The following is a 12440-nucleotide window of genomic DNA, read 5'->3' as shown; positions in this document are numbered from 1 at the left end:
CCCGTGCAGCCTCGGAGAAGGTTCGATTTGCACGCAGCCTGGCTATGAAAAATTGCTGTAAAACACTCTGGTCAGAGGCCCCGAGAGGGCAAGCAACTGGCTCGAAGTGGCAGAGCGGCGCGGGGGCTAGGACCCGCACCCACGTTCCGTTCCCAGCCTACGTCACCAGGACTCCGCCCTCGGAGCCCAGCCCCCGCAGGTTTCAAACCCGCCCGCGCCCCCTGGTGCGCACACTCAGTCCGACCTTGCTGGCGTACCGCCCACCCAGTTCCTTTGGCCCCAGCGGGTGTGCTGGCGTGGGAAACTGAGGCAGGGAGACTGCTTGTGAATTCGTTCCTTCCTCAGTCCACACCCCAGGGCCCACAAAGCTGCCTCCTCCCCCTGACACGCATGGAAGAGCAGGGAAAGACGGGAGAAAGGGGAGGGGGCCAAAAGCAAGCAGGGTCTGAGGACCCGGCCGGTCCTGCCACACTCAAGATGGCGACCGGCAGCGGCGAGGTCCCTCAGAGGCGGTACCAGCGCATGCGCAGCGCGAAGTCCCGGCCCGGGACACAAGATGGCGGGAGCGGCGCTGGGGAGGGCGAGGCGGAGGCGGCAAAACGGGCAGCCGAGCAAAACGTGTAGCCGCATCCCCTCGAGTCCGCTTCAGGCAGGTAAGAGCCCCAGGAAGCCATGGTCCCGCTGCGAGCCGTGCCAGGATCCGGGAGTCCGAAGCCGAGCGGCAGCGGCCTCCGACGCTTTCCACTCGGGGCCACCGCTTGCTTCGTCTGTCGCCGCCGCCGCCGCCATCTTAGGCCTGCGAGTGGTCGGCCGGGCCGGTGGCTTGGGTGAGGGAGGTGGGCCTGGAGAGCGCGGGCGGAGCGGCCTCTAGGGCCCCTCCGCTGCCGCCGCCGCCACCGCCTTTGTGTCGGGCTCCGACTCTGAGTCGCCTGAGCCCGGGGGCGGGAGCGCGCGGCGGGGCGGGGGGCGGAGCCCGGGAGATGGGCCGGCGCGCGCGCGCCAAACAGCCCGCCCCCGCTGGGGTGGGGGAGTGGGGAAGGTGTGCGCGCGCTGGGGGTCGCTCCTCCTTCGCGCGCCCCCCGCACCTGCGCACTTTGCAAGTCCTTTGACTCCGCCCTACTGGGTTGGAGAATTCTGATTGGTGTGTTACTGAGATGATCCCGCCCCATCTCTCTCCAATCCTGGAATCAGACTCTACGTTATGGTGGGTTCCTTTGGTTACGCAGGTACAATTGTTTATCCTTAAACTGCTTGGCTGTCAAACTGCGGTATGCTGGGGGCCAGCGAGCTACGAATAAATAAAAACGTTATTTTAATAATAGCACTTATCTCTTACTGAGAATGTACAACATGCTAGACTCTACGTAGAGACCATAGAGGTTGAGTGTGGCTTATAAATCGAAAGGTGGCAGAAGGGTCTGGAACGTGGGTCTGCCCAAACCCGGCTGGTACTTTGGTCAACGACCTGCTGCATCCAAATCAGCCGGGACATTAAAAAATATTTCATTGTGAAAAATTGATGGTTTGAAATGGTATAAAGCATAAAAGCTGGTCATTCCATCTTTCAGTTCCACGCTTGAGGTTCATTTGAAAAATACAAATTCTTGCCCGGCTGGTGTGGCTCAGTGGTTGAGCATTGACCCATGCACCAAGAGGTCGCTGGTTTGATTTCGGGTCGGGGCACATGCTCAGGTTGTGGGCCACATCTGTGGGGGACATGCAGGAGGTGGACAATCGATGTTCTCTGTCATCATGTTTCTATCTCTCTCCCTCTCCCTTCTTTCTCTAAAATCAATAAAGAAAAAATAAATAAATAAAAAATACAGATTCTTGTGTACATCCCCTCCCCATTTCTGACTCCTAAGATGTGGAGTGAGGGACGTGAAGAGCCCCCTGATGGTTCTGATGCATAACCGGTTTTGGAAACACTGCAGTGTCCCCATTTGGCATCATGAAGCTGTGCTGCTGTGCCTCCTCTGCATCGTTAATCTAACTGGTGCATCAATATTACACAGTATTTCTTGGGGAAAATAGTTTTCAATAAAGATGAACATGCTGTGTTATATAATATATTTGCATGTGTGTGTTTTTTTAAAGCCCTCATACAAAGAAGTGTGTTTTTCACCCACTGTGGGTGGCTTTGGACTTCCCTCTGATCTATGATATGTATGGTTGCTCATTTTTTCTCGTCTTAGGGATACTTTGGTTGACAGGATGAGCTATACAATTTGTAGGGGTCCAGTATGCAAAATGAAAATGTGGGCCCCTTGTTAAAATTTTTTTAAAAATTTAAAATTTCAAGAGTGACAGCAGAACATTAAATTAGGCTCAGGGCCCTCCTTAACATGGAGCTCTGTGCAACTGCAGGCTGCAAGTCTGGGAGGGTGAACCTGTTGGTTGAAAAGTACCATTTCATCCCCCAAGCCCCCAGCTGTCCCATAGTGTGTCCTGCCCTGTCCTGGGGGCTTCCAATTTGCTCTTCATCATTGCCCATTTTGCTGTTGTGCCTGCTTTGCAGTGTTCCACAGGTCTGTGATTCTTTGCTTCTATTTGCTCTGCAGTTGCTGATGCAAGGAATTCCCTGGGGCCCCGTTCACTCCACTGCTGACCAGCCCACCCACGTGCTGAGTCTTTCTGCAGGCCTCCCCCCTGCCTCTGTGGGACACTGTGACGTGGGTCTATCCGGCTGGAGAAGAAAACCCTCTCATGCTAGCATTGCAGACTCCGGAGGGTGAGAAAAAGAGGGACCTTGTTCAGCCTTGAGACCTGTGGGCTCAGCCCCAAGGCACCAGGAACCATTCTTCCTCAGAGAACCAAGGCAGCTACAGCTTTTTCTCCCCTTGGTCAGTGATTCCAAACCTTTTTGTTATCATGGCCCCTTTTTGTTGTATGTATGTCCTTGCATTTTATTTGCCAAACTGTACCAATGAAGTAACCATTCACTTTTCCCTTTCCAAATTAACAAAGATGTCTACAACTGAGTGTACAATAAAATCAGTGTCCCAATGATTCCTATGATGTTGTTAACAGCCAATCAGAGTTTCTGATCAGCATGAGATAATCAGTGTGACCATAATGATAAAATTTCAGCAAGCAAAGATAACTGACGTTTAAATGTGCCTTTGTGGTCTTTTGATGGGTAAGCGTTTGGTTTCTTTTGGGTATTTTGACATAGTGAAAACACCATTAGGATCACCATTCTGGTGACAGTTGGCCACCTAGGAGTCGAACAGTCAGGCTGGGAGCTACTTCGTTTATTGAGACATATGCTGGGTGTGTTTTGTGTGGGGTAGTAGGTAGTACACATCTGAAGGAGCTGACCTCCTTCCTGGTATTTAAATAAAATTTTATCTGGAGATTATGAAGGACTGAATTCAATATTCCTTTTTAGTTCCACTGGTTCTTTTAGCAACAGGTTGCTTCCTGCTTCCTGCCCTGTAGTGTAAAATGAAGCATCCAATTAGATGCCATGTCCCTTCCCGGGCTATGCTTTGTGCCAATTAGATTTTATTGGATAAGAGCAGGAAAGAGGAGTTACAATTCCTTCTTGTGGGAATAGCTCTCAAGGGCAGACCCTGTTTGGTCTTGTCTGTCACTTGATGCTTTGTAAATATTTGCAGAATAAACAGAGTTCCTGTTGGGTCCAGGTACCCTGTTGAGCACTCTGGAGAGAGTTAAACTAGACCCAATTCCTAGTCCTAGTGGGGGAAAAATCCAGTTGATAAACCACAATGTAGATGTTCATGGCCCTGAGGAGGGACTCTGACCACCTTGCTTGGGGAGGGGAGTCAAGGAAGGCTTGAACCTAGCGGCAGGCGCAGCAGAGAATTGGGGAAAGAGCACTTCAGGCAAAAGGAACAACAGGAATGCACCCATTTTACAGTTGAGAGAACTGCACCTTAGATCCCAGGACTCTTTCTGTGGCACCATGCTGGCCCTCCAGGGCAGGACTGGCTCCTTTCTCCACATCTGCAAGTGGTCACTGGGACCCTCTACGTTGTAATTGCTGGGTGGTGGGTGGAAGTGACCTCCATGCCCTGCTGGCCCTGACACCCTTTGGTCCTCTGTGTGGCAGGTCCGGTGTGGGTGCTGAGATGGCCAATGAGAATCATGGCAGCCCCCGGGAGGAAGCGTCCTTGCTGAGTCACTCCCCAGGCACCTCCAATCAGAGCCAGCCCTGTTCTCCAAAGCCCATCTGCCTGGTGCAAGACCTCCCAGGTACTGGCAAGGGGCAATGGCAGGGTGGCGGGGTCAGAAGGGTGCCCTGAGAGGAGCCCTGACCCAGGCTGGGTTCCACGCTTGTTTGCAGAGGAGCTGGTGCATGCGGGCTGGGAGAAGTGCTGGAGCAGGAGGGAGAACCGTCCCTACTACTTTAACAGATTCACCAACCAGTCCCTGTGGGAGATGCCTGTGCTGGGCCAGCATGACGTTATTGTAAGTTCCAGCTTGGGGCAGGGGTCTCAGAGCAGCCTCTGGCATCTGGGTCTTCCCCTAATGTACCCTGAACGGCTATTGTCTGCCTAGTCCTGGGGATACTATGACAGAAGGACAGACACAGTTGCCGTCATGGAACCTGGACTCATATAGGTTGACTGGCATGTAGACAGATAATTAGTATAGTGTGTGATACTGAACTTGCACTACATGTTGGATACTGTGCTTAGGACACAGTTGTGAACAAGATAGACAGGGTCCTGCCCTTGCACTCTCAGGGGGCACATGATCTACTGGAGGGAACTAGTAGGATTACAGTGTGGCACTTGCATGAAGGAGGGTGTTCAAGTACGGGGAGGTGGGGGAGTGTTCTGAAAGCTTCTCTGAATTAGTGGTTAAGATGAGAAGGTTGCAATGGAAAGTGGTAAGGGGAGAGCAAGCATAGTCTAGAAATTGCAGTGTAATTGTGGTAGGGGAGGTATGGGCGATCTGGTGGGAGTGTGGACTTCTGGATCTCTGTCACTTGGGGCAGAGTTTCTTTTCTTGGGAACAGTCAAGCCAGTTGGCATGCTCATTTTGCAGAGGAAGTCACTGAGGCTCCGAGAAGTGAAATGACTGGCCCAAGACCTCACAGCCAGTAAGAGGCAGAACAAGACTTGTACCTGATATGATTTCAGGGCCCCACTGCCCACCATCAAATTCATACTCTCGGTGTTACCAAAGGAGTTCCATCCACAGGGCTTTACTTAAAAAAAAAGTGTATCTTGAGTTTTTCCTTCATTCCTGGCTTTCATTCTGGTTCTTAAGGAAAATAAACAAACGTATTGAGTGCTGACCTTATGCCAAATACCACATTAAGCTGGTCATATTCATTGACTTGTTGAATCATCTCAATGGCGAGGTACCATGGCCATTTTGAAGGTGAGGGAATTAGAAAGGGAAGTAACCTCCAAAGTCACACAGTTGCAAGTAGCAGGTAGGAATGGAGCGCAGTGTTCTTTCTGCATCCCAGCCCCTCTGTTCTTGTCCAAGTAGGAGCAGGGGGCGGGGGCATCAGCATTCTGCAGTTCTGGGATTCCTAAGCTGCTGGCTCTGGTTGCAACTCTGCTGGTCTCCCTCCTCCAGTCTGACCCTTTGGGGCTGAATGTGACTCCACTGCCCCAAGACTCAAGCTTGGTGGAAACCCCTCCGGCTGAGAACAAGCCCCGAAAGCGGCAGCTCTCGGAGGAGCAGCCAAGCGGCAATGGTGTGAAGAAACCCAAAGTGAGTGTCTGAGGCTCTCTAGTAGGCAGCTAGCAGGTTCTCTGCAGGGGCTGGGCATTGGCAGGTTAGTCAGGAGGGGCCCGGGGCACAGCTCCCCAGATGCACATTGCACTGGAGCCGTTGGCCAATTCTCCTAACTTGATGCCTTTGACTGTTTTGCTCCAGATCGAAATCCCTGTGACACCCACAGGTCCATCGGTGCCCAGCTCCCCCAGTGTCCCAGGAACCCCAACACTGAAGATTTGGGGGACGTCCCCTGAAGATAAACAGCAGGCAGCTCTCCTCCGACCCACTGAGTGAGTCCCTGCTGATTGGCTTGAGGGCACCCTGCCTGGGACTGAGGGTGTGGTGATGGGCAGGGTGCCCCTCCTCCCTTTTCTCCACTTTCTTCATTGCTTCTCTCCGTGCTCCAAGGGTGTACTGGGATCTTGATATCCAGACCAACGCTGTCATCAAGCACCGGGGCCCTTCAGAGGTGCTGCCCCCGCATCCTGAGGTGGAGCTGCTCCGCTCCCAGCTCATCCTGAAGCTCCGGCAGCACTACCGGGAGCTGTGCCAGCAGCGAGAGGGTAACTGTCTCCTGGGCCTCGGTCTCCTTTGTTCTCATGCAGGAGCCGAGGTCAGCCAGCTGGGCTTGGGGATGGCACCCTGGAGCCCAGTGGTTGAGCACGCGCTGTCGAGGACAGGCCTGGTGGAGTCGCAGCTCCACTAAGCGCTGGCTCTGTGACCTTGGGCTCATCACTTAGCCTTTCTGCATGTGGGTTTCATCATCTGTAAGATAGGGACAATAACAGTGCCTCCATAAAGGGTGGCCAACATCAGTAACAAAACCGAAACAATGAACACTTTCAGAGTGCTTACTATTTGCCAAGCACTGTTAGAAGGCTTTTTAGGTATCTGTAGAAGTATTTAAAAATGACAGTACCTGTACCTCACAGTATTACGGCAAGAAGTGGGATGAAAAGTGCTCAATGAATGGTAGCTTTATTTAATTAGTAAATAAAACTTCTTAAGTTTGCTGAAATATAGAATACCTCCTCTTCTTACTCTATATAACACTTACTAAACATACTCTATAAAATAGTGATTCTCAGAAGGTACTTTGGAAAATGTTGCTTAGAATAGAGGCTTCTGATGTAACGGGTCATGTCTTGTTTCCTGTTGCACCTCCAATGCCCTCATGATACCTCCCGTGTTCTGGGCTATGTGGAGTCTGACTAAATTCAGACCGTCATTAGCTTTCCTGTTCTGCAGGCATTGAGCCCCCTCGGGAATCTTTCAATCGCTGGATGTTGGAACGCAAGGTCGTGGACAAAGGCTCTGACCCAATGTTGCCAAGCAACTGTGAACCGGTGGTATCGCCTTCCATGTTTCGTGAAATCATGAATGACATTCCCATCAGGTATAGCCCCAGAGCTGAGGCTGACCCAGGGCCATTTAGTTTGTGCCCAGTTCTGTACAGAAGGGCTCTAACTCTGTCCGCTCTCTAACCTAGGTTATCCCGAATCAAGTTCCGGGAGGAAGCCAAGCGCCTGCTTTTTAAATATGCAGAGGCTGCGAGGCGGCTTATCGAGTCCAGGTTTGGCTGTCTCTTCTGCCCCCAGCAGGGTGGGTCTGTGGTGGAGGTGCGGGTTTCATAGGCCACTGGCTCACACTCCCAAAGGCAGAAGAAAGGCTGTGATGTAAGCCTAGGGGGTTGATGTCCGAATGCCAGTGGAAGTGGGATGGGAGGAGTAAGGAGCGTGGAGCAGACACTTAACTGTTGGCCCCCCTATGTGCCCTCTGGCAGGAGTGCATCCCCTGACAGCAGGAAGGTGGTCAAGTGGAACGTGGAGGACACCTTCAGCTGGCTGCGGAAGGACCACTCAGCCTCCAAGGAGGACTATATGGTGAGTGGCCCTGGATAAGGTCAATGGAAAGGCTCTGTGGCCACTTCCTCCCAGAAGCCCACTCTGCTTGCCCAGGCTAGGCAGGGCCCTACAGCAACCTGTTCTTGTGCAAAACAGCAGACCTTTGACGCTCATCAGCTCCCAAACTCACGTAAATGGAGATGTCAACTAGGCTCCTGGCTTTCTCCCGAAGGACATTTCTAGTAAGGTTCTTAATGGAATCCTGTGCTTGGCCCCACATTATCAGAAGCGGCCTCTTAAACTTAATGAACAATCAAGATCTCTTGAGTAGATGTTTGGAAATAGTTTAACAGACTGTCCTTTCTTGGGTGTGTGTGCTCATATTATATTTAAGAGCTACCACAAGATTCAGGGGGTTTTTTTGGGGACATGCCCCTAGCAGGAACCGAATCAGGGAGGCTCTGGTCCACAGGCCGACGCTCCAACCGCTGAGCCAAACCGACCAGGGCAAGATTCAGTTTTTAATTCCCTACTTTAACGTGTCCAAAACAGTTTTTTTCTGGCCCAAACCCATCACTTTTTAAATTCTCCATTAGCACTAGCAATGGGCTTTCTTTTCAGGACCATTTTTCACAAGAGACAAGGTTTCGCACTTCACGATAGTAACTGTGTACTTGACACGTAGAGATTGACAAAGGTAGGTGTATGCTCACTAGCCAGAGTGACTCATTTTCACTCATCACTTTCACATGTGTAATTTGCAAAATTAAAAATGCCTAGTTATTCTTGCAAGTCGCTAAAAGCTCAAATTTTAAATCTGCAATAGTCAAGAAAGGACCCGATTTTATAATGGTCTCTCTCCCCAGCAAGTATCATTGGATCTGGCACAATGTACTCCAACATTAAGTGATGGCATTTATTGGATACTTATTGTATGCCAGGGGCTTGTTAAGCCCTTAACAGGAATGATCATATTTAATATTCTAACTACAGCCCGGCCAGTGTGGCTCACTGGTTGAGCATCGACCCATACACCAAGAGCTCGCCAGTTTGATTCCCAGTCAGGGCACATGCCCAGGTTTTGGGCCCAGTTCCCAGTGGGGGGCATGCAGGAGGCGGCCAATTGATGTTCTCTCTCATCACTGTTTCTATCACTCTCTCTCCTTTCCTCTCTAAAATCAATAAAGAAAACATATATTAAAAAAATATTCTAACTACCTTGTCAGGTAAGTATTTCATGTACTCTTAATAGTTGAGGAATAAGATTCAGAGACACCAAGGGATTTGTCCAGGTGACACAGCTAGTAAGTCGCAGAGCCTGTCTCAAAATGCAGAGTGTTGCACTTCCGTAGCCCCCTCCTGCCTGCCAGCCCAGTAGAGCCCTGTCTCCTCCAGGATCGCTTGGAGCATCTGCGGAAACAGTGTGGCCCCCATGTCTCGGCCGCAGCCAAGGACTCCGTGGAGGGCATCTGCAGTAAGATCTACCACATCTCCCTGGAGTACGTCAAACGGATCCGAGAGAAGCACCTTGCCATCCTCAAGGAAAACAACATCTCAGGTAGGGAGCCAGCTATGATGCCATCAACTTATGTCCTAGGTCCTGATTGAAGAGACAGATGAGACAGCCTCAAGGCACAGGCTGGTTTGGGGAGGCCCGTTCCTCCCAGCAGTGTCTGGGACATGATCTGCTGTGTCCTTTGGCCAGTGGTCTCAGTACTCCTCTAGGAAACAGGGACAAGTGATGAGAGAAGGTGAGGGAGAAAGACAGGTAGGGGGTAAGTAGTTGGACCTTTGTTTACATCCATTCTCTGTAAGCCTGTTTCTTCAAACTGAGGTAGGATACCTGGCCAAAAGGATCATGTGAGGATTCAGTGGTAATTTAAAGTGGTTGGCCCCAAAAGATCTGAGTGAGGTATTGTAACTGTTGTGTGAAGGTAATCTACTTCTGCATGGTATCTAAGCCTGCTTGCCTGCCAGGCCCAGGGCATGGCACACTGGGGTCTGCGTCAGTACAGAGCACACTAGTTCTTGCCCCTGCTAATCACTTGGCCGTGTTCTTTGTTACCAAACTGTTGGAGTTGTATATACTCCTCCGCAGGATGGGATATACCTCCCTTGGTTACTGGGATGAGGTGTGAAGCCCCTGGCACACTGTGGGCACTGAGGCTGTCCAGGGTGAGTACTGGCAAATAGGGGGCAGGGCAGCCACTCACTGTTCTCCCTGTCCACAGAGGAGGTGGAGGCCCCAGAGGTGGAGCCCCGCCTGGTATACTGCTACCCAGTACGGCTGGCTGTGTCTGCGCCCCCCATGCCCAGTGTGGAGATGCATATGGAGAATAATGTGGTCTGCATACGGTATAAGGGAGAGATGGTCAAGGTCAGCCGCAACTACTTTAGTAAGCTGGTAAGAGCTGGGGGAAGGGGGAGGCAGACCTCCACAGGTGGGAGAAACAAGGGCTGGATATTTCTTGACCCAGAGTCCTCAGGAAGAGGCCACTGATGAGGGAGGGACCCGTGCTGAAGTGAAGCCCCCCGTTTTCTGTCCCACAGTGGCTCCTTTACCGCTATAGTTGCATTGATGACTCTGCCTTTGAGAGGTTCCTGCCCCGAGTCTGGTGTCTTCTTCGACGGTACCAGGTATAGGCCTGGGGTAGCAGGGGGGGCTCCTCTGGAGGGGGAGGCTGAGCACCAAATGCTGACTGTGACCACTCTGCAGATGATGTTTGGCGTGGGCCTCTACGAGGGGACAGGCCTGCAGGGATCGCTGCCGGTGCACATCTTCGAGGCCCTCCACCGACTCTTCGGTGTCAGCTTTGAGTGCTTTGCCTCACCCCTCAACTGCTACTTCCGCCAGTACTGCTCTGCTTTCCCCGACACAGACGGCTACTTTGGCTCCCGAGGGTGAGAGCCAGGGGCTACTTAGCCCTTCCCGCCCAGGCCTGGGAAGCTGTCATCCAGAGCACAGATCCCACCTCGGCCTGCTGCTTTCTAATGGAGTCAGGCAGTCTCGGGTGTAGTCCCTGCCTTCACCCCACCAGCTATGTGACCTTGGACATATCTCTGAACCTCTGGGAACCTGTGACCCCCTTCTAACCACGCCTGTGGGTTTCTCAGTGAATTAGCCCATATTTGGAGTACTGGGAGGAAAGACTAACATGGGGGAGGGGAGGAGGGGGAGGTGAGCACAGACAGGAGGAGCCGATGTCTCCAGTAGGAAGACAGGGCCGGGCCAGAATGAGGGAAAGCTCAGCAGCTAGGGAATTCCTTCCTGGGTGTGGCTTGTGCTGGGGTGGTGGGGGAAGGGGGGCAGAGCTGGGTGTGGGTTCCGCTCCTCCACTACTCAGCTCAGTGGATGTGGATCCTCAAGCCCGAGTCTCTCTGTCCTCATCTAGTCCATGGAGATAGCCACATCTTGTCCCAGGACAAATTAAGGATGAATGTTGGCCTCTGGCCTAATCAGGGTCGTATTGTCAACGTGGCTGCCTAAGGGTAGGGGCAATACCTGCTTCTTCCTGAGGGACTGGGACTCAGAATGCTCACCTCTGTCCCCAGGCCCTGCCTAGATTTCTCCCCGCTGAGTGGTTCCTTCGAGGCCAACCCTCCTTTCTGCGAGGAGCTCATGGACGCCATGGTCTCTCACTTCGAGGTGGGTATGCTGCTGCCGGGGCGGTAGATGGCGAGCAAGATTGCCGGCCAGCTGGAGGGCCCTGACATCTGCCCTGTGCCATCTCCCACAGAAACTGCTCGAGAGCTCACCAGAGCCCCTGTCCTTCATTGTGTTCATCCCTGAGTGGCGGGAACCCCCGACACTGGCGCTCACCCGCATGGAGCAGAGCCGATTTAAACGCCACCAGCTGGTCCTGCCTGCCTTTGAGCATGAGTACCGCAGTGGGTCCCAACACATCTGCAAGAAGTGGGTGCCCGGGGATGCAGGGGGAGAAGGGCTGGGTTGACTGGGTAGCTGAGCCCTACCCTGAGCCGCTTGCCTCTCCCACAGGGAGGAGATGCACTACAAGGCCGTCTACAATGCAGCTGTGCTCTTCCTGCAGAACGACCCTGGCTTTGCCAAGTGGGGGCCAACGGCTGAGAGGCTGCAGGAGCTGAGCACCGCCTACCGGCAGTCAGGCCGCAGCCATGGCTCCAGCTCCTCCTCCTCATCCTCCTCGGAGGCCAAGGACCGGGACTCAGGCCGAGAGCAGGGCCCTAGCCGAGAGTCTCACCCAACTTAACACATCTTGCGGGGAGGAGGAGCCCCAGGGTGCTGGTATGGACTGCTGGGACTCAGGGCTCTCCAGCTGCCAATGACACAGGAAGACTATGGCTCTGCCGAGGCTCCCCCTCCCTGCCCCGCCTCCCAACTTCCCACCTCAAACTCCAAGTCCCCTGTAAATAGGCCCCACGCCTTCTCTCCCCCCCAATCTGTGCCACCTTGTTTCATTTGTAAAAGGAAATACAGAAACTCGTAAGAATGAGTGAGGGTCTTGAGGGCAGAGAAGGCTGAGGAACCTGGAGCCACTTTTGGGGCCACGTCTCTGTACATCCAGGCTCACCTCATGACCCCCGGGCTTAACACCCCACCTAACTTTTTACCCTGCTGTCCCCACAACTGGAACCCTGGTGGCCTCAGCCTATGCCTAGCAGGTCCGGAGTCCAGAGCCTCACACCATCTATCTGGTCAACTCCAGACTCCCACAGCTGAGCCCATGCTAATTCATCTGGGGAGCAGAAGACTGGCAGCTGTGCGCAGGTAGAACGCTAGATGCCTGCTGGCCCTGGAACCACCACTGAGTGAGCAGCCAGGTGTGTTTCACTCTTGAGGGTCAGGAGGAAGTACAGCTCAGAGCTATCACAGGCTGTTTCTCTGGGGCCCAGGGGAGGAAGCTAAGGGCTCTT

At 52.9% G+C, this 12440-nt stretch overlaps 1 protein-coding gene across 1 annotated transcript; it reads left to right on the top strand.

Moving 5' to 3' along the window:
- Positions 1 to 537: 537 nt before the first annotated feature.
- On the top strand, positions 538 to 12007 carry PCIF1 (phosphorylated CTD interacting factor 1). Its single transcript, XM_036246076.1, has 17 exons — positions 538 to 653; positions 2562 to 2731; positions 4076 to 4218; positions 4310 to 4434; positions 5560 to 5697; positions 5863 to 5993; positions 6112 to 6266; positions 6952 to 7099; positions 7193 to 7276; positions 7487 to 7586; positions 8943 to 9105; positions 9779 to 9951; positions 10098 to 10184; positions 10264 to 10448; positions 11100 to 11193; positions 11285 to 11460; positions 11545 to 12007. Exons 2-17 carry the CDS (start codon positions 2568 to 2570, stop codon positions 11774 to 11776), a joined length of 2298 nt encoding a protein of 765 aa, XP_036101969.1. The 5' UTR covers positions 538 to 653; positions 2562 to 2567; the 3' UTR covers positions 11777 to 12007.
- The last annotated feature ends 433 nt before the right edge of the window (positions 12008 to 12440 follow it).

Source organism: Molossus molossus, unplaced genomic scaffold, assembly GCF_014108415.1.
Source record: "Molossus molossus isolate mMolMol1 unplaced genomic scaffold, mMolMol1.p scaffold_m16_p_6, whole genome shotgun sequence".
Lineage (NCBI taxonomy): Eukaryota > Metazoa > Chordata > Mammalia > Chiroptera > Molossidae > Molossus > Molossus molossus.
Note: the sequence above shows the minus strand (reverse complement) of the source record. Positions and strands in the feature narration are given on the sequence as shown.

Excerpts from the sequence above, each read along its gene's own strand:
- PCIF1 (XM_036246076.1), top strand. The coding sequence starts at position 2,568 with ATGCAAGGAATTCCCTGGGGCCCCGTTCACTCCACTGCTGACCAGCCC. Across the intron at positions 4,219-4,309 it reads CCTGGTGCAAGACCTCCCAG|AGGAGCTGGTGCATGCGGGC; the intron begins GTACTGGCAAGG and ends GCTTGTTTGCAG. Across the intron at positions 5,698-5,862 it reads ATGGTGTGAAGAAACCCAAA|ATCGAAATCCCTGTGACACC; the intron begins GTGAGTGTCTGA and ends GTTTTGCTCCAG.